At 34.6% G+C, this 26,793-nt stretch overlaps 1 protein-coding gene and 1 pseudogene across 11 annotated transcripts in view; one reads left to right on the top strand and one right to left on the bottom strand.

Annotated features, from left to right (window-relative positions):
* The window catches only part of PTPN13 (protein tyrosine phosphatase non-receptor type 13), a 213,786-nt gene that overhangs the window by 100,083 nt on the left and 86,910 nt on the right, over positions 1-26,793 (top strand). For 10 of the 11 annotated variants that reach the window (XM_059173335.1, XM_059173333.1, XM_059173330.1 and 7 more), the window contains exons 6-9: positions 853-940; positions 10,723-11,286; positions 23,960-24,055; positions 24,470-24,563. In XM_059173335.1, the coding sequence (XP_059029318.1) occupies positions 853-940; positions 10,723-11,286; positions 23,960-24,055; positions 24,470-24,563 (842 nt within the window). The remainder of the gene's footprint in view (positions 1-852; positions 941-10,722; positions 11,287-23,959; positions 24,056-24,469; positions 24,564-26,793) is intronic. The other variant, XM_059173332.1, reaches the window with a different exon arrangement.
* LOC131822833 (U4 spliceosomal RNA) lies at positions 25,103-25,186 on the bottom strand (annotated as a pseudogene).

The raw sequence follows: 26,793 nt of genomic DNA, 5'->3' as shown, positions 1-26,793 counted from the left end.
CATCCAGGCGCCCGATATGCTTTATTTTAAATGAGTACCTTCAGTAAAAGTTATTAAAGCCTAAGACTATTCAAGCATTGTGTTACAAAGGATATTCAAAAGATCATTGACTTAAATTTAATTATCATCTCTCAGTATGTCCTTTTGGCTTAAAGCATTTCAAAAATGTCATTTCTGGCAGGAAAAATCTGGAAAATTACTTTTGAAAATAATTTAAGTCAATACCCTCAGTGCTTAGTTATAATCAGGAGAAAGCTTTATTATACCAGAATTAATGTGTTTTTAAAATCATAATCAAACTTGAGCGATTAACATAGTTATCAGACAGAAGAAGACTCCTCTAGTTTATTGTTTTCAGATGGGGCTCATTTTAATTACTTCGGTCCAGCTAACTTTGTTTCCTAGTTAGTAAATAATCTTCTGTCTTGTCTTTCATTTCCTGAAGATGGATTGGCCAGACTGAGCTACATAAATCCTGTGAAGGAAAACAAATTAAGAATAGCAAATGTGGGGGCATCTGGGTGGCTCAGTGGGTTAAAGCCTCTGCCTTCAGCTCAGGTCATGATCTCAGGGTGCAGGGGTCGAGTCCCACGTCGGGCTATCTGCTCAGCAGGGAGCCTGCTTCCTCCTCTCTCTCTCTCTGCCTGCCTCTCTGCCTACCTGCGATTTCTACCTGTCAAATAAATAAATAAAATCTTAAAAAAAAAAAAAAAAAGAATAGCAAATGTGGAGTGTTTTACTTAACACTGTACTCTCTAAAAATTGTCTAACTGGTGTCATTCTGTAGATGATTACCATGAAAATGAAGGGGAGATTCTTTTGTCAATTTTGATTTTTTATTACTGTGTACAGACAGATCAACTTTCCCATAACAATGAACAAAAGCCTGATCGAAGTCAAGCTATCCGAGACAGATTGAGAGGAAAAGGATTACCAACAGGTAAGAGTATATTAGCAGGAAATCTTTAAGTTTTAACCTTATTTCATTGTTTCTTTTAAAGAAATCATACTTACCTGGCTTTAAAATCTGATAATTAGAACATAAGTATGCAAGGTGGAGACAAGGAACAGACAGGAGCACTAACTGTATTAATATAGAAAACCCATTAAAATTATGCAAAAAACATTACTAAGACAGAACTCCCACAGTAAATCATTTCCTTCCAATATTATTACAGTAATAACATTTATTTACTTTATCATCTATGTCATGGAATTTTATATTAAAAATATATTTTAAAGCAAAGTGAAACAGTACTGAATCAAAGTTTCAGAAAGCAACATTATTTTTGCTGCCATTTTCTATTCTAGTTCTTTTTTTTTTTTTTTTTTTTTTTTTTTTTTTTTTGATGGGCATCATTGACCCTCTAAGTTAATTTTAGAACTCTTTCTATATTTGTGTGTATATAGAGAGAGGTTTTAGTAAGGAAACACATGTATAGATACATCTTCTTGTAGGAATAATATTTCCCTTTTTTAAATTATTATGATGTTCAGTTAGCCAACATAGAGTACATCATTAATTGTTTGTTTGTCTTTTTTTTACATCATTAGTTTCTGATGTAGTGTTTAACAATTCATTAGTTGCATGTAACACCCAGTGCTCATCATAACACATGCCCTTGCTTTCCCTTTAAAGATTTGAGATATGCTATAGTGTGAACCTTGGTGCCAAGAAGAGCGGCACTTTGTTAATCCATCAAATTTTCAGTCAGACTCCTGTTTTAAAATTGAGTAATAGAAAATTATAGTTAAATGCCAATAGCAAGTAGAAAGTTTTTTTCCAGGAGACATAATAAGCATTTTAATAAGTGAATTAGATTTCAGTGATTTCTGTTTCTCTTATTTATCATGGTTCTAATTTCTTACTCCCTTCCACCAATCCTTCTCCCTCCCTCCCTCTCTGTCTGCGTCTCCATTCCTCTCTCCCTTCCTTCCTTATTTCGTTTCCTGTTCGTTACTTACTTTCTGGAATTTCCTTCTATCTTCTCCTAACATCATTAAATGGCCATGGTATGGAATTGAAGTTGGTTTGCTTATTTATTATTTGTTGAGTTAGTAACAATAATGTTATATTATTGATTATTAATTTTTAAATATGCTTGTTTTTTCGCTAAAAATCAGAAATGTTGCTATATATATGAGACCCCCATTTTATCCATATCCAACATAAATTTTAGAAATTTATAGAAAAGAAAAGAAAAGAAAAAAAATTACTCTGCTATATTTAGTTTACCAAATTTTAAAGACTCAAGTGTTAATATAGACTATTTTCTTACTGTAACAACAAATATATCAGAAGTTTTAAACCAAATTATTAATGCCTTTTGTGATTGTTTTACAATATTAAGAAATATTTAATATTATTATCTAATAGCTCTTGAGAATTCTTTTGACTAACGGACTATCCAAATGCAGATAATCTAGAACTGACACAAGTAACTTTATAAATTTAACAGAGAAATCTGTAAATGGACTGTCAATTGATTTTATTTTCTAATAGTCCTATCCCTTTACTGGAGAGTTACATCTTCCCTGTATCAAAACTCAAGGAAATTTGTAAGGAATTACAATTTGTCATTTAAGATATATCAGATTTTGTTTATATTCACATTTTGGGTAGAATTAGAGGTCCTTACACTTAATAGCCTTTTGAGATCAAGTGTAATACGAGAGAATTCTTCAATTCTTCTTAGGCATTGCTTTCCACAGCAGTATTGCTCAAGGGCTGTCTTAATTTGCCTTCAACACATGTATAAAACCACATTTCAAAGACCAAATTGACATAATGTACTAATTATACTCATTTAAGACAAACAATTAGCAGCTAATAGTCAATGGCTTATACTAATGTAATATAAAAACCTTAAGATTAAAAAAATGGACTTATGAAGAAGAAATATTTTTAGGGACACAAATGTTAGTTTTGGGCAGTGCAGTTCTTCTCCGCCAGTGGTCACTTGTAACAAAGAGCCTTGTTAAACTACATCAGTACGAAAGCATTCTCTTTGCAAACCAGCCTGAAACCTTTATGTACTGATAGCTTTAATTTATTAGGCTCCTGGCTGTAGTTTTCAATAAAGAAGATGTCAAAATGGGCATTGAGATACAGAATTAAGTTAAAAGAAGTAAACAATTTTAGGGATAATGCGTTGTGTCTAAGTGATTTGATTCTTCAACTGAAACTTAACAATAACATTTTTTTATCTACGAGTCAATGACCTTGAAAGGTCTCTCTTTATATCTTACCTCTCAGATCTGTTAACAAAAGCAAAGGCCTAAACTTGCAGGCTGTCTGCCCCCATTTTGTTATTTTATACTGCCACGGCTGATAAAATGGCTTCACTCAGCAAAAAGAAATCAAACATTTCCTGCCAAGCTTAAGGCGGAAACCTACACCATGATCAGATCAGCCTGATAGTGCTTCAGAACTTGGGTGTATTGACAATATCATGTTTCTTTTTTGTGTGTACTTGAACACACTTGTGAGGACAGATGGGGAATCGGGAAACCTCTTTTAATACTGAAATGTCATTTTGAAGTTAGCTTCTAAGAGACGCTTAAGTCTTTTGTATGAGGGGAAAGGTGAATGATGATACCAATTAAAGCTGATGTTAATCATATTTAACAAATATAGTTAAAATGTACTTTACAAGGGAGATTTTTTTCAATTTGACTGAAATAAATGGAATATATCCTATTATGAAACCTTTTTATGTTCTTAAAATATTTTATTTGTATTTATTTTTCCCCCATTTAGTTTTTAGCAAGCTATGTATTCTCCAAAAGGAGAATGTTTATGGTTTGATTTTCTATTTGGATACTTGTAAATGTATATAATCTAATGTTGTTTGTAAACTCTCTTTGAACTCAGAGTCTTTTCAAGAGATGTAAAATCCACCTATAGTCACCGTTTATCCTGTTTTGAATAATTTGATTTTTTAAGTAATAGGATCTAAAACTTGTAGATCTTTTGATTTCTGGTTTCATGATTTCCTCTCAAAAGAACTTTTAATTTCCCCCTGGATAGATAATGATATGCTGAGGAAAATAAAACAAAAGCAAAAGGAGGCAGAATTTGGAATTTTATGTTGCCCTTGTTCAGAAGAGCTCATTATATTTCATTGGGTGTTAGTACATTTATCCTGTCATCTTTAAGAAGAAGGTATAATAAGTAATGTCTGCAGCATCGTAGATGAAGGAAGTGAAAAATATGGAAATTAAGTGGCTTGTCCAACCTCATGGATTATATTTGGTAAAGTGAGAATTAAAACCCAGGTGTTTTGACAGTAATCTTTCTGGTAGATTACACTACCTAAATTGGGTTTAAAAGGTTTCAAAAAGTTATGTAATAATCCATTCTATAAGCATTGTTTTGGAATGTCTTTAATCAAGAACTAGAAATACAGAAACAGGTAAGACATGGTTTCTTATGTTACTGTTCCAGTTGGGAGTGGAGTGAGGAAACAAGTGGCAATGATGACAGATATCTAATATAACAGATCATTTTAATATAGTGAAAGAAATGTCCTAAGAGAGGGCCAGCATGCTCTGTGAGTATAGTGGAAAGAGCTAGTAACTGTCCCAGGATGAGGAAATATTAAAGAAGTTTCTACCTGAAACCCTTTAAGAGTCGCTCCAGTGGCATTGCCTTCAAAAATAACATTAACTTCCTGTGATCAAAATGGGTAGTGAGCACAGCTATTAGATGTACTTAATGATTTCAGTGCTGTTTATTGCCTGTTAAATAAAATAATAATAATAGTTGAGCACATGTTCAGAAAGATTTGGAAAGCAGGTGTAGAAATTGCATTTTACCTAGGCTCAAATGAAGTTAGTAAGTAAGGAGCACTGGTACTAACAACAGTACATGGTTTTCACTGGTCTAGCAGCCTATGCACCTGATAAAATGAGCCTAGAATTCGTTTCTCCTCATTTAAAGAGCCATATTCTATAGCTGAGCTCTCATTTTTAGTTCCCAAATTAGTGAAACTTTTTCAGTAGTACTTTAGCAATATAAGGCAACCATGATGATATGTGATGCTATATATATTTTATCCACTTGTGAAGTGTTAATCATGCAATTCCATATCCAGATGTACAGCTGAAGATAGGATCACTGATAGGACAAAATGCATTGAGAGCCTGTTAAGAATATGTGATTCAAAAAGGGTATGTTTATACAAGCCAAAATCCACATCTCTGTTGCCTAGATAAAGGTATATCTCCTTTTTTATCCAAAAAAACAAACACAACAATGAATCTTGGAACACTGAATAAATAAATAAAATTACAAAAAGCCGGGGGGGGGGGGGGACAAACAAAAACAGTCCTAAAATATTAGACCCACTGGTAAAAGCACTTAGCTCCAAACGTTTCTTTTCTTTTTTATTTTTTCTATTATAAATATTTTATTTCAACTAGAAGGTACAATCTCTCAGGGGTTAGAAAAGCACATCATGTTGTAACTACAAAAACAGTAACATCATGTTGTAACTACATTAAAAAAACGGTGCTATAAATGGAACTGCCTGGCTTAGACCCACATACATGTGTCTGCACAGTCTATATGGAATCTGCACAAAGAAATGTCTTCTCTCCCTTTGCTCCAGTTAATTGTTCTTGTATGTAAGTTGCTTTTTATTACAGTGTATCCACAGTGGTGAAATCACAAGGCCAGCCATGTAGCCAAAAGTCACTCCAAGTGTACAGGAGAAGGGCCGTATCTGCGACAGTCTTTCCCAATTGAGTGCACTAGAAAAGGCTCCAGGCCATGTTCCTATAGAGCTAGAAATTGTAATGATCTGAAGACTGTTACCCCAAATGGTGACTCCATTTCTACTGAAAATTCTTAACCATGCTTTGATGTTTGGTTCTAACAAACATGAAAAAGGTACAGTAATAAAAGTAGACAAAATAACTGCAAATAAATAGTTTCCAACACCAACTCTGTGAGTGGTACTCCATGTAGAACAAAATTTATGTGAAAGAAGAAACATCACATAAGAAATTAGATACAGCATTTCAAAAATCTGGTCATCTTGTATGATAATGAACTTCTTTTAATGGATGTATTTGGTTTCACTACTAAATATAATACTAGCTTGACGGCAGTTACAAAAACAGAACAGATGCCCAACCATGTCAAGTGTGTTTCCAATATTGAAAAGTTCTCCAAGAAGAATGATGGACTGAAGATGCTCAGGATAATTGAAAATCTGCATAAAAGATGGGTATGCAGTAGTCTCTTGCTATCAGTTATCTTTCACAGTGTTTTGAGAGGCTGTCTAACTCTCCTGCCTGTGGAAGAGAAGCAGGGGTTACTGCCTCCCACCATTAGGTACGACTGGCTTCCCTGACCCTTAGGCAGGTGCAGGCCTGTGAGGCCCAAACATCTCTTTCCTACCACTACCTTTTTCTTTCTTCAAAAGGTGATCCACACTCAGTTTCTCCCTTTAATGCTTTTGTGGCTCAGAGCTCTTAGAATTTTACTTTAGACCATGTCTAACAGATATATACATATCACTCTGAACTTTGTTTCACACCTTCACAATTTGTTGCCCATTTTCCCAAGAGTATCAATCCCTCCCAACCCCTTCTCTCTCACACACTCCTCTTCCTATTTACCCATTCCTTTGTTTATTTTATTGGCTACTAGAAGAGACCTTATTATGGTTAAAAATCTTTTATAAATAATGGTCATGGAATTTTAAGCTGGCTATCATAATGGGATTTTCAGGCATGTAGAGCAAATTGAGAAATAGTTAAATTTGGTGTATTTTGTAGAAGCAGAATAGGAAGGTAGTGCAAACCTCTAAATGAATTATTTTCATTACAATTTTGTACTACCTTACAGAGTCTAAAAATGGTAATGTTCTAGACTTTTAACTTTCTGGACTTCCAATAAATATGAATTGGAATATTTTTTATATCTACTAATTTGCATAAAGCAAAAGCTTAGCATTTATAGAGCAGTAGTTATCCAAGAGCCACCTTATTAGCAATTAGTTTTAAGTCTCATATGGCTGGTGAGAAGACATGGCTCTTTTAGGATACCATGGCCCTTTAATATATTGTCAATAAATACTAATGACATATAAGAGAATGATAAATCTACCTGTTAGGAGTGGAATAGACTCATGATACACTTATGTATGAATTATTTCATCTATGAATTCATGAATTATTTCATCCAACCACTACTGAAATAAATGATTATTTCAGTAGTGGTTGGTGTCATATTTAAAATAAAAGTATAGAATAAGAAAAACTAACCATGCGAAAGGTCTGGACCATTCAGGGCATAGAAAAATTTATGTATAAAGGTCCTAACATATAAGAGAACTTAACAGGAAAACCTGTGGCCTGGATGGAATAGAAGAAGTGGAGATGAGACTAAAAGATTCAAATGGCAGATCTGAAAAGAGTCTTGATTTTATTTTGAGTGTGATAGTATGCCTTTGAGACTTATTTAAAAGGGTGGTGGCATCATGGAATATGTAGTTTGAGAAAGTAACACTGGCTGCCAAGTAGAGGAGTAGTTTCGTGAAGAAAGAAGGGAGGCCTATCCAGAAGCTGTTGCAGTTTTCTAGTCAAGTGATAATCTTAACTGGGAACAGGGCGATGTCAGTGAAAAAGGAAATAATCACATGGAGGAAGATATCTTTGAGAAGTTAAATAGCTAGCACTTCTGATGGATTTGATACAAGCAATAAGGGTGATGAAGGATTTCAGGATGGTGCTCAAAACTGATGTTTTGAGCCATCGGTTAGGTAGTGATACCACTTACTAAAATTGGGAAGATTGAAGTTGAGTAGATGTCTCTGGATGTGGCAAGCAAAAAATAGTGTTAAGCATGTTCAGTTTGAGGTGCTTTTATGATATAATAATAGAAGTCTCAATTATATGAAATTAGAGCTCCCAGAAGATGTTGGTGCCAAGAATATAAACTTGGGAGTTATCAGTATGTAGTTAATTAGCTTTGTTAGTAGATGAAATTATCAAGAAGAGAGTGAAAAGATAAGGTTCTGAAATTGATACCTGAGGAATTCCAACATTTAGATATCTTCCAATAAAGGAGGAAAAAGCAAAAACTAAGAATGAGCAGTCTAAGAAGTAGGAGAAAACCGGTCTTATAAAGAGATGAAAGTACTTCATTAAGTAGCTGTCATCACCATTAGTTGTTGCTGAGAGATAAGTAAGATAGAGATGCAAAATATCTGTTGGATTTAGCAGTATGGAGGTCATTAGTTTTACAAAATGGAAGTTCCCAAGGTGTGGAGGAGTTGGAAGTTGACTAAAGTCAATAGAGTACTAATGGAAAATAAGAATTTGTTGACAAAGGGAGCTAGAAGGAAACGTAGTAACAGGGGAAAGATTTTGTTTATTATAGAGATACTAATGGGAATGACTCAACAGAGAAGGGAGTTAGTTAAGATTGAGGACAGACATTAACCAAAGAAGTAAAATCTCTGGTAACATAAAAGGAGAGGGGACTGGACACATGTTGGGAATTGGCCTTCAACTGGTAGAAAATTTCATCTTTTGAGACAAAAGAAAAGATAGACAGACACAGGTAGATGTATAAAATTAGCCAGGGGAAAATGAGAAGCTTTCTTTTGACAGATTCTATTTTCTTGATGAAATATAAGACAAGATCATCAGAAAAGAAAAGACAGAATAGTGTGGGGAATTTGAAGAATGAGGAAAAGTGAAGCATTGTGGAGAGTAAGTGAAATTACTGTCAACACATTGAGGGTTGAGGGTCCAAGGTGTTTTACTATGGATTTATGATGTTGCCAAAATCCTCATTTGTTGGATTTTCTCTAAGTTTTGGCTACTTTTTGGGAATCAAGGCAGTAAAAAAAGATAGATTGTTGAGCTCATCTATGGTTGTATGATCCTTAAGTCCTTTCAATTTTTATTTTTTACCTAATTTTCAAGAATCTCTCTGTTCTCTATTTCTTAATAAAATCTTAAATTAATGAATTTCAATATGAGGTTTGTTTAAGAATGTAATTTACTTCTAAAATAATATAACATAGATGTGTTTATCAGTTTTAAATTAGATTAGAAGCTAGAGTGTGACAATCTATGTCTAATTGTGGTGTGGTATATTCTCAGTGTTCTTTATATGACATGGCCCAAATATTGGTGTTATCCTTATCTTCACTTAAGTGGATCCATGTCCAGGGAAGATGAGTTGCAAGAAAAGCGAAATGTTTGAGTCTAATTTTCCAGTAAAGATTTATTTGTTGACCATTCTGAAATGAATTCCCTTTTCTAAGATTTTTAAGGTGAAATGTGGAGTCAGGGAATTAAAGCTTATAGCTATCACCCTGAAGAAGAAATTGACTTATTCGGATGAATTACTAAGCAATTTATTACTACTAGGAAAGTTTTAGTCATTATTTTATATAGTATACAGAGCAAATAAGTTATTAAGAGGGATCACAGAAGGTTAAAACAGGAAATCTTCAGTGTTTATGGGATTTGGGGTTAGTAACTCTGAAGTATTTTTCTACATTTCTTTTCCTATAGTGGAGTCATATACAAACATACATATACATATATATATATATATATATATATATATATATATATATATATGATTTTTTGTGTTACTGACTCTGAATTACAAAAATTAATTTCTGGTTGGACCTTTTTGCTGTGTCTCAATGCATTTATAGACTGGTGCCATAAAAAAAATTAGAATGCCTTACTGATTTTTAACTACATCAACACATAAGGACTAAAGAATAAAAGGAATTAGTACTTAATTTCAATTGACAAATATTGATGCATTTATGTTCAAGAGTAAAAGCTATTTTAATACATGATGGTCTGCCCTGGAAAAATTAAGATTCTTACATAATTTAAACAATCAGATTATCTGGATTTCAAACAGTCAAATTTTCTGAAAACATATTTAATCATAATAAAACTTTGATACTTAAGAATTCCAAATGCGGGGCGCCTGGGTGGCTCAGTGGGTTAAGCCGCTGCCTTCGGCTCAGGTCATGATCTCAGGGTCCTGGGATCGAGTCCCACATCGGGCTCTCTGCTTGGCAGGGAGCCTGTTTCCTCCTCCTCTCTCTCTCTGCCTGCCTTTCTACCTACTTGTGATTTCTCTCTGTCAAATAAATAAATAAAATCTTTAAAAAAAAAAAAAAAAAAAAAAAAAAAAAAGAATTCCAAATGCTGCGATCTTTTTTTCATCCAGAATATAGCAAGAATTCTGTTTCTTCTTTAAAAATATTTAAATAATCAGAACATACCAAGTCTTCATGTTGAAGTGATATGTGGTTGAATTGTATCTTTAGAAGTTAAAGGAGTATACTTTACATTCTATTATTATCCCAAATCATTTCATGGATTAAATTAATATTCTGCCAAAATGGATAGTATCAGAAACTTTTGCCTATATTTTTGTCTATTTTAAAAAACCAAATAATTCACCTTTGATGAATATAAAATGCTATTACTCAAAAAAGTAAGTTCCGTACATTATTGTTTTCACTGGGTAAGAAACATTGGACTATGAAAGTTATACAAACATAGCATCTCTTTCCACTTTCATTATTACTACCATCCATTTCATCTCTGATCCTCCCATTAGGAAGATTTAGGAAATTACCAGCACTTTCACTGTCAATAGTAAGGTTACATTCCAGTTATTTTCTAAAACTTCTGTGCATACATGATAGATTCTTATCATTCCAGGAAGAAGCACTACTTCTGATGTACTAGACATACACAAGTCTCCATTCTCTCAGCAGACCTTTCTTAACAAAGGGCTTAGTAAATCTATGGGATTTCTGTCCATCAGAGACACACAAGATGAGGAAGATTATTTCAAGGACATTTCATCAGATAATAATTCTGGACACGAAGATTCTGAAAATGCCTGCTCCCCTTACCAGTTCAAAACTAGTGGCCCAGAAAAAAAAACTCTCCCTGGCATTGATGTGCTTCCCAAGAAGAAGATTTGGGCTTCATCCATGGACTTGCTTTGCACAGCCGACAGAGACTTTTCTGGGGAAACTGGTGGATTCCGACAGTACCTCCCTCAGGCAGTAACAGTACGGACTTCAACTACTCCTAGAAAAAAGGAAGCAAGATACTCGGATGGAAGCATAGCGTTGGATATCTTTGGCCCTCAGAAAGTGGATCCAATGTTGCACATGAGAGAATTGCCCACTTCCTCAGCAATATCAAGTGCTTTGGACCGAATTCGAGAGAGACAAAAGAAACTTCATGTTCTGAGAGAAGCCATGAATGTAGAAGGTCAGTAATTTTGTATGTGTTTGAGAGAGAATTGAAATGAAATATTTAAAATTGTGTTTTGAAATAAAGAAGGGTTATTAAACCATTCCACAAGTCTTATTTCCACTGCCAAAGCTTTATACCATGTTGGCCTCTTCTCTGTCAGTCTCTGTCCTCTCCACCAAAACCCTAATCAAACGACACTTCTCATCTCTAGTCGTCTCTAGTCATCTAGTCATCTCTAGTAAGCATCCCAGTCCAGGCATTGTACAGCACTTAAATATTTTGGGTAGCATGTTTTTAGATTGTAAACTTCTCAAGGCAGGAGCAATGTTTTCTACTTGTTTTACTCCTCCTCCACAGCACTGTGCATCTTGCACTCTTTTTTTTTTTTTTTTAAAGATTTTATTTATTATTTTGATAGAGAGAGATCACAAACAGGCAGAAAGGCAGGCAGAGAGAGAGGGGGAAGCAGGCTCCCCGCCAAGCAGGGAGCCCGTGCGGGGCTCAATCCCAGGGCCCTAAGATCATGACCAGAGCCGAGGGCAGAGACTTAACCCACTGAACCACCCCCTGTATCTTGCACTCTCAAAAGAGTTTTCCCTACAGGACTGGTTAATGGAAATAAGAGGTAGTAATCCAAATCAGCAATTCTAGAGAGGCAAAATAGCCTGGTAGGAGTGCATTGGCTCTCAGACCACCCACTTCAAAAAAGAAACATAGGGAACGGAACTCTTGGAGGACATAATTTGTTTGGTCTGGAATGAAGTTTTAAATATATATTTTAGAAGTTATGGTGTGTAGGTTTATAGATTAAGAGGCAGACAGCCCAAGCTTGAATTATTTACTACATCAGTAGCAGTGTGATCCTTTCTTGAGCAACTGGGCTCAATCCCTTCAAGGGTAAGTTACCCCATCTGTAAAAGGTGCTCAACAAAAGTAGATTCAGTATTGAATGCAAGGTGGTTAACAAATCATAGTATCACAATATTAGTATGAGGTGCATAAAAAACAACTTTATCGATGATAAATTCTTATTTGCAGAGCGTAACTCTGGTTCAAAAATACCTGATTGGTACATAAATCTCAATGTATTGAGTAGAATAAAATTATGTGTTAGACATGGATAGAGGCCTTTTTTAACATAAATAAGTGGAAGAGAAAACAAAATTAGAATTATCAATCTAATCCTCTACATTTTTGAAGTAAATGTCTCAATGCATTTATAGACTGGTGCCTTGCCTTGTAGACAAACTTTGGGACATAGCTGAGAAAGAACTTTAAGGTGTTTCTAGTTCAACGAGAGTAGTGGCATAATAAAGGGTCATATTCATTTTTAAGGCCATTGTTCCAGTGAAATATTTTTTATTTTAAAGTGCTCTGCCACTGGTTTGTTCTGTTACTTAAGGTTAAGTTTAGCTCTGGACTGAACATAATCTACACATTGTGCTTTACTTCTAATAAAAGAAGTTTTGCTTCTTTTTTTCAATTCAGGAATTACAAATTAGCAATGAATTTGAAATTATAAAGGAAATTATTGAGCACTTAATTGATATTATGGGTATGTATGCATGAGCATTGAAAGAAAACACTAGAGGCACCTGGGTGGCTCAGTTGGTTAAGTATCTGCCCTAGGCTCAGATCATGATCCCAAGTTCTTGGGATTGAGTCCCGCATTGGGCGCCCTGCTCAGGCAAAGAGCCTGCTTCTCCCAGTTGCTCTGCCTGCTACTCTGCTACTTGGGCTCTCTCTCTATCTCTCTGTCAAATAAATAAGTAAAATCTTTTTTTTTTTTTTAAGATTTTATTTATTTATTTGACAGAGAGAGATCACAAGTAGGCAGAGAGAGAGGAGGAAGCAGGCTCCCTGCTGAGCAGAGAGCCCGTTGCAGGACTTGATCCCAGGACCCTGAGATGACCTGAGCCGAAGGGAGCGGCTTTACCCACTGAGCCACCCAGACACCCTAAATAAGTAAATCTTAATAAATAAATAAATACATGTGTTGCAGAAGTGAGCACTTAATAAATAAATAGATAAATAAATAGCCAGCTTTATGAGGTGATTGTATGTAACCTTGATCTGAAAACTTTCAAGGACAGAAAATAGCTTAGAAATTTGTTATATACATGATTTTACTGTTTAACTCTGATCAGTAAGTTTTTAGAGTTGAAAAGCAGAAAGGGCACTTTTTGTAGCTTAAAGTCTTCTCTTTCATAAATTGTACTTCATAATTACTTAATGTTGTGCAACAACTAGCATATGAATAACAGCCTGACCTTCTTATGAACATGTCCTCATAGAGAAGTTTATGTGAAGAATTTTTGCCCTTTGTGGGGGGAAAAAAAACCCAAACCCTTACTTATTCAAATAGATAAAACTGTGATAGTCTCAGAGTATAAATAGTGAAGTTACCTATTGATGTAGATGTCTATTTCTAACATTTAAGAAATTGGGTAATGAACATGTGAATATTAAAAATTAAATCCTAATTTCTTATGTTCTCATCTTTGTGTTTTAAAAGATTATTTACTTCAGGGGCGCCTGGGTGGCTCAGTCGTTAAGTGTCTGCCTTCAGCTCAGGTCAGGGTCCCAGGGTTCTGGGATCGAGCCCCACAATCAGGCTCCCTGCTTGGTGGGAGGCCTGCTTCTCCCTCTCCCACTCCCCACTCTCTTACTGTGTCTCTCTCTATCAAATAATTCTTTTAATAAATAAATAAATAAAAGATTATTTACTTCATATTTGTTAAATTAATAGTTGTATGATTTAGTCTGAGAAAATGTTATTTTTACACTTGAACTTAGGTTTGAGAGCTAAACAGTAAAGAAATCAGACACTCATGGAAATATATTTAATGTACAAAATTATGCTACACTAGTCTGATATACTTTGTTTGAATAGGTGATTTTTTTGATTACATATAAAATGAGCAGTAAGCCAAAGTAACTCCTAGTTTGCATATGAGGTTTTTATCTTGTTAGGGAATGTGTGCAGGCACATGTGTTAAAGAAATTCAAATACACGAATTTGTTGACAACTTGTTTCCAAATATGCACATATATCTAAAAAGATGATTATAATGTTATTGACCTTATTTATTAAAATGGTAACTTGTTACAAACCTTACTTCTAAATTCAGAAATTTTATATTCATTACAAGAGATTCAAGAAAAGAAGAAAAGGAAAAGATTTCTTTTTTTTTTTTGTATCTGTGTATTTTTTTTCTATATTAAAGTTCTGCTTTCCTTTCTTTTTTAAATATTTTATTTATTTATTAGACAGACAGAGATCACAAGCAGGCAGAGAGAGAGGAGGAAGCAGGCTCCTGCCGAGCAGAGAGCCCGATGTGGGGCTCGATCCCAGGATCCTGGGATCATGATCTGAGCCAAAGGCAGAGGCTTTAACCCACTGAGCCACCCAGGCGCCCCAAAAAAGATTTCTTTTTAGAAATAAAATATGCTTTGAATTGTTTGATACAGGACCATTTTCATCCTGAAATCTTTCTTTGCTACTGAAGTTTTCAAAAGCATTTGTTCTCACAAAGAACCTACTCATTTTTCCCAGAGTGTATTTTATAACCAAGTTAAACAAACACCTTGAAAATATTGGTATATTATGGAAGTGCTTACACCATCTTAAATAAACTCCATTATTATATAATAACTTTCAAATAGTAATAAGTTATATTTGCTTTAAACTAAAGGTATTCTTCAAAATGAGTGTTGATGTTTGGAATTCAAAAGCAATAATTCTTAGTTATTTAGTTGAGTAATTTGCTGATTTTATACTGTGCATATTCTAAAAGTGAAATAATTTGTTAGCTGTTCAAAGAAAAGTGCAGATTGTTAATATAAAGATTTTAGCTAGTATACAAAGAAGAAAAAAGCGGAAAACAATACAAATCTCATTTATCTCATTTAATTCTCATGAAAAGTAGTCTTCACTAATCCCTTTTATGTGTGAGAAATCAAGAAAAACAGTGGATATTGCTAATGTACTCATTTCTTTTTAAATACTCTTGTTTTAAGCCATTTAAAAATATTAATAGTGCTCTGTACAGTTTTTGTGATCTTTAAATCTGGCAGTTGCTACTGGCTATCAGTAATTACAGAATTAGAAGAGGTCTTGGAGTACATATTCCTGAGCTCATGAAGATTTAATAACTTACTCAAGACCACGTAAGACCTAGTTAACGATAGCGTTTCCATCGTTAAGGGAAATTGTGGATTTCCATCTAGGTTTCTGAGCTCTAGTCTAAGAATTTCCAAATCTCTCTTACTTCCTAATTTTTAAAAAAGATGTGTTCCAATGTTCGTTGGATTAATACAGCAACTGGAAGAGAAGTTAACTGCCAAATTTTGGGTTGTCCTTTTAAGCATGCAAGGAGACTCATTGAACTAATAGGGGAAACAGTTGTCTGGGATGCCTGGGTGGCTCAGTCAGTTCAGCATCTGACTCTTGATTTCAGCTCAGGGCATGACCTCAGGATTGTGAGATTGATCACTGTGTATAGCTGTGCACTCACCGCAGAGTCTGCTTCTCTCTTTCCCTCTGCTCCTCTTCCTGCTGTCTCTCTCTGTCCTGCTCCCTCTTTCTCTATCTCAAATAAATAAAATCTTTAAGGAAAAAAAAAAAAAAAGTTGTGTGCTTCAACCTCAGATGTGTAGCCCTTTCCTTAGTCCATCCTCTTGAAAGGAGTCTTTTCCTAAATCATCTATATAGCATTTCCTTAGCTGACAACATCAACCAGCCAGCTAACACAGGGAAGAGCAGAGTTTGGTACTAGAAGGAATCTAGATACTATTTAAACCAAACCTCTCACTTTCAAAAGCCCAGAGTAGTCTAGGTTGCCAAAGGAGATACATAATTAGTAATTTATAACAGAGCTGTGTTTAGAATCCAGATCTCTTGAAACCCAGAGAAAGATTTTTTTCCACTCTGCCGTTCTGATTTCAAGCAGAAACGAAATACATTTCAGATACGTTATTTGGAAAATTTTTTACTCACTGGAAGGTTGGGCATTCAGCTAACCAGCTAACAAACCCCTTCAGTCTCTTCCTTAAAAAAATTATATAGTTTTTAATACAGTAAAATGAGATAGTAAAATGAAAAAAAAAAAAAAAAAAAGCTCAAATGAGGCAGTTTTTGTTCTTTCTGCAGCAAACCACACTGGATAGGGGTTAAGATGGAGCTCTATGATGTCTCATGCTTCATTGTGGTAGAGAGTATTTTAATGGCACTTTCCTACAGTAGGATCTTATAAGATGGTTATCCTGTAGCCAATGAAATAAGGGTGTAAACTACTAAAGAGTAGTGGTGAACATTGGGTGTTCTGATTTCCTTGAGAACAAAATAAAAAAGGAACAGAAAAGACCCTGAAAAAGAAAGTGTAGTTGAAGTTTAAAAATTATAAATATAAGACATTTCTATACTTACTAAGTTAGTACTTAATCTTTCAGATAGTTTTCTACATATAAACAGTAAGGAAGGGGCAGGAAGAAACATAACAGGTTTATCTTGTGGGAACTAGTTGTAAAATTTAATGTGACTCTTTTTTTGCTTTGTTCTTTTCATTTCACTGTTTTCACCTCAGCAGAGGACTATCCAAGTCTACTTTCTCCCTTTCTCTCTTGTTCCTGGCATCTTTTTTCCACCTTTTTACTCCATCTCAAAATCTGACATATCATGTTTTCTTATAGAAGTATCTGTCACCGTCTCTCTTTTATGTAATTGCCACACGCTCCCTATCTAACATTGCCGTGTGGGTTGGCAACACATTCCTGATTATGAGAGACTGACTTGGAGCCAGTACTGTCAGTATAGTATGAACAGCACTCCACACCCTGGGCGGGGACCATGAATAGCATTTGGCTTCCAACAGTCAAAACTCCTCTGCATTCTGTATAAATACTAGATGAGAAAATGAAAAACAGATATAATTAAGTCCTTCAAAAATGACTATGGTTAAAATTACTATGTAAGGGGTTTTAAGTCAATCTACTTTCCTTCAACCTTAACTATTGTTTAAAAACAACAGTGTTGTGACCTCTGGTCGAGCCTAGGTTTGCTGTTCTGTGCCTGTGAATGCAGCTTAAACTCTGTGTTGTGCAACTAGAATATGTAAACGCTCAAGTACGTGAGCCTACGCTGATTACTGAGGCACCTTACTGTTTCATTGTCATGAGAAGATTGAATCCGAATGTTCACGTGCTTTAATAGTTGCGTTTCAGACAAACAAGGGGATGGGTTTATAAATACTACAGTTCAGCATGCAGGATACTTCTCGTGACATGTTATGAAGAGAGAAATTTTTCTTCAAAACTTAGCTCTCTTTTAAAATCCAAAACTGAGGCGCCTGGATGGCTCAGTCAGTTAAACATCTGACTCTTGATTTCCGCTCAGGTCGTGATCTTAGTCCTGAGCTCAAGCCCCACATTCACTCTGTGCTGGGCGTGGAGCCTGCTTAAGATTCTTTCTCTCCCTCTCTGTCCGTACACCCCTCCCCACTTTCTTGTGCTCTCCATCTCTCTCTCTGAAATAAATAAATTAATTTAAAAAAAAAAAAACTTTCATTTATAGCCAGGTTCAGGAAGACTTGTCTCACCTTCCCAATGTAGGATGATATCATATTTTCATTGAAATTTTTTGTTTTGAGGAGCTTGTTTCTCGTCATAAATATCAGAAGTTTGACATGGTCTGGGGGTGCCTGGATGGCTCACTCAGTCAAGTGTCTGCCTTCAGCTCAGGTCATGATCCCAGGGTCCTGGGATCAAGCCCCAACTCTCGCTTCTTGCTGAGTCGGGGGGTTGCATCTTCCTCTCCCTGTACCCCTCCCCCTGCTTGTGCTCTTTCTCTCTCTGTCTCTCTCTCTCTCTCTGTCAAATGAATGAATAAATAAGATCTTTAAAGAAAAAAATAAAATAAGAAAGTTGGCATGGTCTAATTCATAGCTATGTCCTTAGTATCAACCACTATATAGGAATGTGATGGTATTAATCTAAACTGAGTATTGCAATGTAGCTATTAATATTAAATATTTGGTAAGTGTTTTTTCAGATATGTGATATGACATTCTCTGATGAATTCTGTGTATTTAGGAGACATCCTACCTCCTTCTCCTGTGTTTTGTCCAAATCCAAGAAAGTCATAACCTTACCAACCAACATCAAATGCATTCAACTTCCTTTAGAGCTCTGGACTCTGAAAGCTTTAGAAGGGGCAGTAAAGTCCTTATAACACAGGATCCTGGAGGATTCTAGAAGAGTGGTATAGCCAGCCCAGATGCAAGACACAGCCCAGATTGGTAGCTACTACATTATATAAAACTGTTACAGATAGAGGGAACTGGAAACTTCATTCTTTTTGCTGTTCTTACTCTGCACAAATTTTATATCTATAAAGTAATTTGCAGGGCACAGCATTTCTCCATATATTTTTCCTCAGTTATATATTTTTACCCTTGCATGAGTTCTGTTCCTCCTGATTAAAAATTATATTGATTATGTCTAGCTCTCAAGGGATTTTAGAATATGTTCTATTCACATAGCATGTAGCATGATACAACATAGAATACAGTGGGCTCTAGTGAACATATAAAAGGAATAATCTTTATTCCCTAAAAATGAATGCCCTGTAAAAAAGAAGAGAAAAATACTTCATATATGAAAACATAATGTTATTATTTTTGTTTCTTTGGTGTATTTGTAAATTGAAATATTTCATTAGGGTCATAACCTTAAAAATGCAGAGTTTAAAAAAAATTTTATAGTTACTTAGTTCCTGATGTTGCAATTATCTTGAGTCTCACTTTCTGCCTGTCACTTGTCCAAGCTTGAATATGTATCACTTGTAAATTATGTTTTTAGATTATAGTTTGTGCTGGCTTAGTTTGATTTTAATGGGAATATTGTAGATTTGAACATTTCCTCTGAAATAACTTTATGTAAGTTTAGAATATCATGTAAATCTCCATGATATGCTAAATATCATGTAAATCTCCATGATATGCTAAAGCTTTATATGTTTGAAGTGTTAAGTGTGGTAAGTGGTGGTAGAAATTGTGACTCTAATTGCCAAAACTATGGCTTAATACTCTAGCCTATTGAAAAGCTGCCTCTTATTGTTACTATGGAAGTGAAGTCGATAGGATATTAGGGCTGGAGTGATTTTTGTTTAAAATATCAGATTATGGTTGAAGAATAGTAAAATACCTCGGATTTTTCTATCTTTTATTCTGACAAAAAAAATAGTATACTTTCAATTATGGTAAAATAGTGCTAGAAATGAAAAGATGTCTTCAATTGTCAGAGTATGTATGATTACAAAATCTCTATAACTAGAATTCTCTCCAAATGTTAATACTTTAAGCCATCCTTCTGTGGATCCTATTCTTCTCATTCTCTCTCCGCTAGTCTACAGAATGCTTTTGGAGAGAATATGTTCCTTTGTGTTCTATGTGTTTATATACATAGATAGACTCACATACGCCCAGTTTGGTGCTGCTTTTTTTGGCGACATGTATTGAGGCTGATTTTACACTCGCATTTATTCTTCTGCACTCATTATTTCTACACTAAGATTCTTTCCTACAACTTCACTTTCCATATCTAAAAACTAAGTACTCATAGGAAATCAAAGAAATGGAAATTGTCTAGTGAAATGAAGAATAATCATGACCCTAAATGGACCCCGGAACACTGATTTGTACAATGTAAACTTCATTTAAATATTTACTAACTGCGGAATTTGCAAGTCAACAAATCAGATATTGCATCTAATTCTATCCCACAAAAGTCAAATACAGTTCTGCAATTTTAATGGCAAAAGCTTAAGATTTTGCTGTTACAATTTTAACATTGCAGTGAAAGTGGCCATATGTGCATTTTATAAAAAGAGTATTTGAATATTCTTAATAAGTCCATTTCACATGGTTCAAGAATTTTGGCATTCATAAAACTTTGTGTATACTATAAATAATTAGAAGCACTTCTTTGTTTAAAAAAATAGTCTGATACTTTTTAATTAAAATAGCAATCAGTAGATTTTGTTGATCTGGAAGACGGGTATGTGAGGATGTATTGTGCTTTCTGTTTTTGTGTCTCTGTAGAAGTTTTCATAATAAATTTTTTTTTTCTTTTTTAATCATTCAGTTAATACCCCATTCCTGGGCGCCTGGGTGGCTCAGTTGGTTAAGCGACTGCCTTCAACTCAGGTCATGATCCCGGAGTCCCGGGATTGGGTCCCGCATCTGGCTCCCAGCTCCATGGGGTGTTTTCTTCAACCTCACCTTCTCTCCCTTCATGCTCTCTCTCACACATAAATAAATAAAATCTTTAAAAAAAAAAAAATACTCCATTCCTAGGATCTAGACCAAATCTGAAGTGCTTCTATTATACATTTAAATATAGATAGAAAAGATATTTGTGGTATCTGGATCCTTCAAAAAGAAAAAAAAAAGAGTCATCTATAATGTAAAGACAATGCATGGATAATTAGGGATCACCCTTCTTCTGCAGACCAGAACAGTGGACAAAATCTACTTTGGAACTAGTTAGTGTCTACTGGATGCCTTTAAGTAGGTCATCTCAGAAAACCAAGCAATGTTCTATCAGATCACTTGATCTGTAAGGATGCAAAATATAGCTCTCCATATACACCAGTGCAAGATACACTCTTGGTAAAGGACATGTTTGTAATAATTTTGTTTGCAGGGAATTTTGTAATAATTCTTGAAATGGTTAAATTTATTATTTAATTCAGAAATGGAAAGCCAATACTTACAAAGGCTAGCCTTTCTCCTAAGCATAACTGAGTAGTAAATAATGCCTGGGAATTTTAATCTGGCCATGCCCCTACATGAAAGGAACGTGGCTGACAACATTTTTAAAAGATACATTCCAGAATACAAGAAGCTTACAAAAGCGATTCCTGCACTTTAATTAACACAGACTTCCACTCCTACCCCAGTCTTTGAAGAAGAAAAGAAAGTATTCTATTCCCTAGTAGTGCTGCAAATCTAATCATCCTCTCCTTGTTTCTGGAGTACCAGTGCCCCATTACTATAAAACAGTAAGGCATCATATGTCAGTGCTCTCCCTCCCCACAGGTGTGATACTGAGAACATTTACAAACCAACAGTTCATCAAGGGAAAGTGAGTTGTTATGCATTTAAAAGAGGATAATCAATATTACATTAATTTGCCTCACAGAAGGAACCCAAGAATCAAAAAAAGGAAAGGGAACATGGACTCATGAAATAATGTAAGAACAATAATGAAGCACCACCAAAGAACAGAAATTCAACTTAAAATTTATTTACTAACTTAACACCCACTTGGCAGAAATAGTTATAAAGCAGTAAATTCATGAGACACCTGGGTGGTTTGTTGGTTAAGCGTCTGCCTTTGGCTCAGGTCATGATCCCAGGGTCCTGGGTTCGAGCCCCAAGTCAGGCTCCTTACTCAACGGGGAGCCTTCTTCTCCCTCTGCCAGCCACTTCCCCTGCTTGTGCATACTCGCATGCTCTCTCTTTCTGTCTGACAAATTAATTAATTTTTATAAAAAAGTAAATTCATTGTGGGGTGTGAAATTGTTATTGCATGGCATAACATCCAAGTGACTGAAGTTGTCTATTCTGTCTACTAAATAAACTTATTGAGACTGTGTATTTTTCTTTGTAAGGTAAAAACCATATTGCCTCTGTACATTTGAGTCCTCTCCTTGACCTTCTTGGTTTCATTTACTGTCCTGTACATTGCAATGCCAGGTTTGCTGTTCAAGTTACTTTGGGGAATCCCTCAAAAATTTAACATGGCAGTTCTATAACAATATAACAAACTTCTTCAGTGCCCTTGAAAAATAGCAGTTCTTCTTAAGTAACCAATTAGCGTAAGTAACAATTACTTAAGTTAATTGGTTAAGTTTAAATAGAACTAGACAAAACCATTATTTGATGTCTTCTAAAATCTTTTCCAATCATATTTATCTTAAACCAGAGAAATTTTTTAAAACTTATTTTATTTACCATCACACTTCCTTGTGGTAGAATGGAATCATTTTTTTAAAGTACTAGTAAATATTTGGATTTTCAATCCCAAAACTCTTTTCATTAATTATGGTATTATTTCTTACTCATATTTAGTGTGTACAAAGCTGAACAAAATAGGGGTGTTCTGTATAATGCCTACATCCTCAGGTAAACATTGCCCCAAGAACGATGTGCAACTTCCTTTCTAGCAAGTGGCTATTTTTCCTTCTTTGTCTCAGCGTGACCTCCTTAGTCCTCCAGCCCATCATCTTCATCCTGGTTCTGCAAGCCTGGTTCCTGCCGTGTCATTTAACTATTTCATTAATTTATTTATCCCTTTTTCTTTTAACAATCTCTACTGAACGTAGCACCAGGAATAAGTCAGTTCATTTTGTGAAGTTCCTGTTCTCAAGCTTGCAAACTAGTGAAAAAGAATCCCTCCCATATATATCCATTGTGTGCCGTCATACATCCCATGTCTCCTCCCTCAGTTCTAGGTGTTTCCCATAGTTTTCTTTCTCTGGTGCCAAGAAAAAGCCGCAAAACCATTCTGACTGGTTCCAATGAAATTCATGCACTCCAGCCTAATTTAAACCCTCAATGGCTATATAAAAGTTTTCATGTGGTTTTTACTGCCTCTTATCACATTCTTCATAGCAGAATTTCTTTACTCTTCTCAAGCTCCCAGCCACTGGCTCCCAGGAAGTGACACATGTTTTATTACTGGGAGTAAGGCAACCTCTGATATGTGATATGTTATTCCTTCTGTATTTTCACTCTTTCCCTTGTCCGTCATTTCTTAAGAAGAAAAAAGTCTTTCCTCTTTGCCAAAATGACAATCCATGTGTGTTGGGGTTTTGTTTTGTTTTTCATATTCTGTTTCCTTCACCTTTTTTTCATCAATTTTCTCCACCATCATTTGCAACTTCAGTCTCTCTCAATCTGCAGGCTTATCATCCACTAACATTCTGCTTAGACATCCCACCCTGCCACAAAGACTCAGATAACTCATTCAGTCTATTTTTTTCTTACATTAAATTTTTTTTTAAGATTTTATTTATTTATTGGACAGACAGACATCACAAGTAGGCAGAGAGGCGGGCAGAGAGAGAGAGAGAGGGAGAAGCAGGCTCCCTGCTGAGCAGAGAACCCAATGTGGGGCTCCATCCCAGGACCCTGGGATTTGTGCTTTTGTATGTTTTGGGGAGTGGGTGGAGAGAGGTCTGTAGTTTTCATCAAATTCTAACAAATGAATCTGTAACTCCACAGTATTAAGAGCCACAGCTATAAATGTAGTCAGAGACCAGGTTATGAGAGGCTTTGGATACCAAGAGAAGGAGGTTTTAAACTGAATCCTGAAGACTTTAACAAATAATAGTAATGTGCTCAGATTTTCATTTCTGGAAAGTTCTGAACATGTCACACAGCTGGCAAGTAGTGAGCAGAGATCTAAGCCCAGATAATCTGGTGTCAGAGTCCAGATTCTTAACAAGTGTGCCAAACTGCCTCGAAATTGGAATTATGTTGTTTGAATACCATACAGCAATTGGTAAATTTAAAGCAATATATAAAATGTTCTAGTCTCATACGAGTAAATGAAATGTTTGATTTGATTTGTGTGTAACAGTTAATGCATTTGCTTTTTAATGTTTTTGTTTTAATCCTTTTAGAACCAATTCGAAGATACAAAACTTACCACAGTGATATCTTTAGTACCTCCAGTGAAAGTCCATCTATCATTTCCTCTGAATCAGATTTCCGACAAGGTGAGAGGCATTTGAGTAACCAAAATGTTTTTAAGAAACCATGAACGTCCTTCCTTTTCAGTGACGTTAAGCTATAAGGTGTCAAAAGAATAATTCTCTATAGATATTAAAATTATAAAAAGCTGATGATTACTCTTTTTAACAGTATTTTAGGACCTTAATAGCATCAAACATCATCAAACAACAATATAGTCATTTTCATAATAGGAAAAAATTCATTGTCTTCAAAAATAATGTCACTTGTCTCTGAAGAGTTTAATGATATTATGTCATTAATTTGATGGTATGAATGTGATATATTAAAATGACCTTAGTGTATCTGCTAAATGTTTGAGTTTTAAATAAAGCTACTTCATATTTTTATCACCTGTGCAGTTTTCTCTTTATTCATTCCTTTTTTCATTCTTTAATTAGTACGAAAAAGTGAAGCTTCCAAGAGGTTTGAATCCAACAGTGGTCTCACAGGGGTAGATGAAAACCTAAGTCAAAGCCAGTCACAGAGACCAAGGTATGTAATATGAAAAAATAGTAACAATAAATTGCCAATGGCAGGTTTTTTTAATTAGAATCAGGGAGAATTTTTGAAAATTATCCTCTTTTTTCTATAGTCTCTATTTTCCTTTTTCTTTACCTCTTCTTTGAGTTCTTGAAAATTTATTTAATTACGTGGAACACATTGTAGTTGTATGTGTTTGAGTTATTGGAATCTTTTAAAATTAGAATTGGCTGTGGTTATTTATAGTCTGTTCTTGAAATTAAAATTGTCAATATGTATCTAAAATAACTTACTAGCAGGAAATTCTGAAGGGATGGCATCAAGAATCTGTGAAAAGATAGTAAACCATGATTTCTAAGAGAATAATTTCTCTTTCGAAAAGTTGAGTGGGCTTAACAAGAAGGTTTTCAGGGAGTATTTTTTGTTGAATGAATAATGACTAGGTTACTACTAAGTAACCTATTATGTAAAAAGTTAACTATTCACTACATATTTACTGGCTTAAAAGAGGTTATTTTTTTTTTTGGTTTTTTGTTTTTTAAGTTCAATCTGGGCTTTCAAGTTCATTTTCAGTTAGCAATAATCGCGCCTCGGATAAACCTCATTGGCTACGATACTGCCACTGCTATTCAGCTTTCTTATAAGGTATTAGGTATTCTTGTGCTGTGCTTAGGATGGTGGTATTATAGTTATATATTGATTTACTTTGTTTAAACTGAAAAGTATCAAGTCAATACTGAATATTTTGATGTATTTTCTTTTCATGTGTGCCCAGGTCCCTTACATGAATAAAAGCATATTGTTAATGTTAAACATTAATTTGACATTTGTAATATGTTATTACAGAATCAGATGCTGTTTCAGAATTTACTCCCAAACTATGGAAATCCTTTTAAATTTGATATCTTAGTCTGTTTAATTCAAGTATCACCATATACAAAAGAATCATTTAGAGATTAACAAAAACTTGCCCCTTAGCTAATTAATTCTGACAGACAGTGTTTCACACCTGTAAACTATTAATAGACCAGGTAACCCTAGCCATATGATTAAAACAGACAATTTATCTAGGGTTTAGACTCCAAATAATTAAATACATTACACTAAAGTTATTCCTTTTAATATTGCAGTTTTTATTAAATTTATGTCTTTTTCTCTTCTCTCTTATGCCTTTTAAAATAATCCATGACACTTTATTTCCTTGGAGGAAAGCTCTAATAAGCATTCATTTACCTAAAGCAGTATTTTATTTGCATAATAGAATTTTATATTACTAGGACCCTGTTGTGGTGATAACCATGATTGGGTAATTTTGAACAAAGAGGTAAGAGACAAAGATAGGTTTATGTTTGATGTTATACGATTTTCTTAAAGACACAAAAGCATTTTGGGATGAACAGCAATACAAAGCAAATATTGAAATGCAGTCAGTTCTGTGGTGAATTGAGGGAGTCACTCCTCCCTATATATTTAATTTGGAGAAAATTTATATAAATAGTATGATGCTCTTCAGCTCAATGAAAACATGTTAAAGATAACAACTGGAGAATTATTGGGCTTGTGTATTAAAAATTGCTTTTATAGTTCATTTATTAGTTGTTTAAAAACATGTTCCTCCAAATAAAATTAAATCATTTTGTGACTTTTCTTTCAATTTTCTTGATAAGTTACATCAAGAGATTATGAGAGAATATTTGTTTCAACTGTTTCCAAGTTTTATTTTTAGGGCACATTAACTTTAAAGCCACCTAAATCATATTCTAATTATAAACTATCTTTATTTCACACTTTAAAAGGGAAAGAAAAACTCAATATGGCATTTATAAACTCTCCATTAGATAAAGACATATATAAAAAAAAGTATTTCAAGGAATAGTAGATTGTTAAGTCTCTGTATATGCTATATTTCATATAAGATGCTAAACTCTACTTCTTTTAGACAAATCTCACCCCCTTTTTCTGCCCCCAGAAAAACACATTAACTAAGATACTCTAAATTCCTTATTTCAGTGCAGAATTTTCTGAATGTGAACAAAGGTTTCTGATAACATCCTTAGCATGCTGGCATACAATTGGGAGGCCCTGTTTTGTTCTTTAGGTCATATATTTGTGAGATCTATAAATAGTTCTCTATTTAGACATGTTTGCATGCTTCTTTATAAAAATTTCCATTCCCTTTAGCTAAAATGAAATGGAAAAACAGATCCAGGCAGTGCTATTGATTTGTATCATAGGGGGTGGG

The sequence above is a fragment of the Mustela lutreola genome, chromosome 1, assembly GCF_030435805.1.
Source record: "Mustela lutreola isolate mMusLut2 chromosome 1, mMusLut2.pri, whole genome shotgun sequence".
NCBI classification, from domain to species: Eukaryota; Metazoa; Chordata; class Mammalia; order Carnivora; family Mustelidae; genus Mustela; species Mustela lutreola.
The sequence above is the reverse complement of the archived record's forward strand: the minus strand, read 5'-3'. Positions and strand labels throughout refer to the sequence as shown.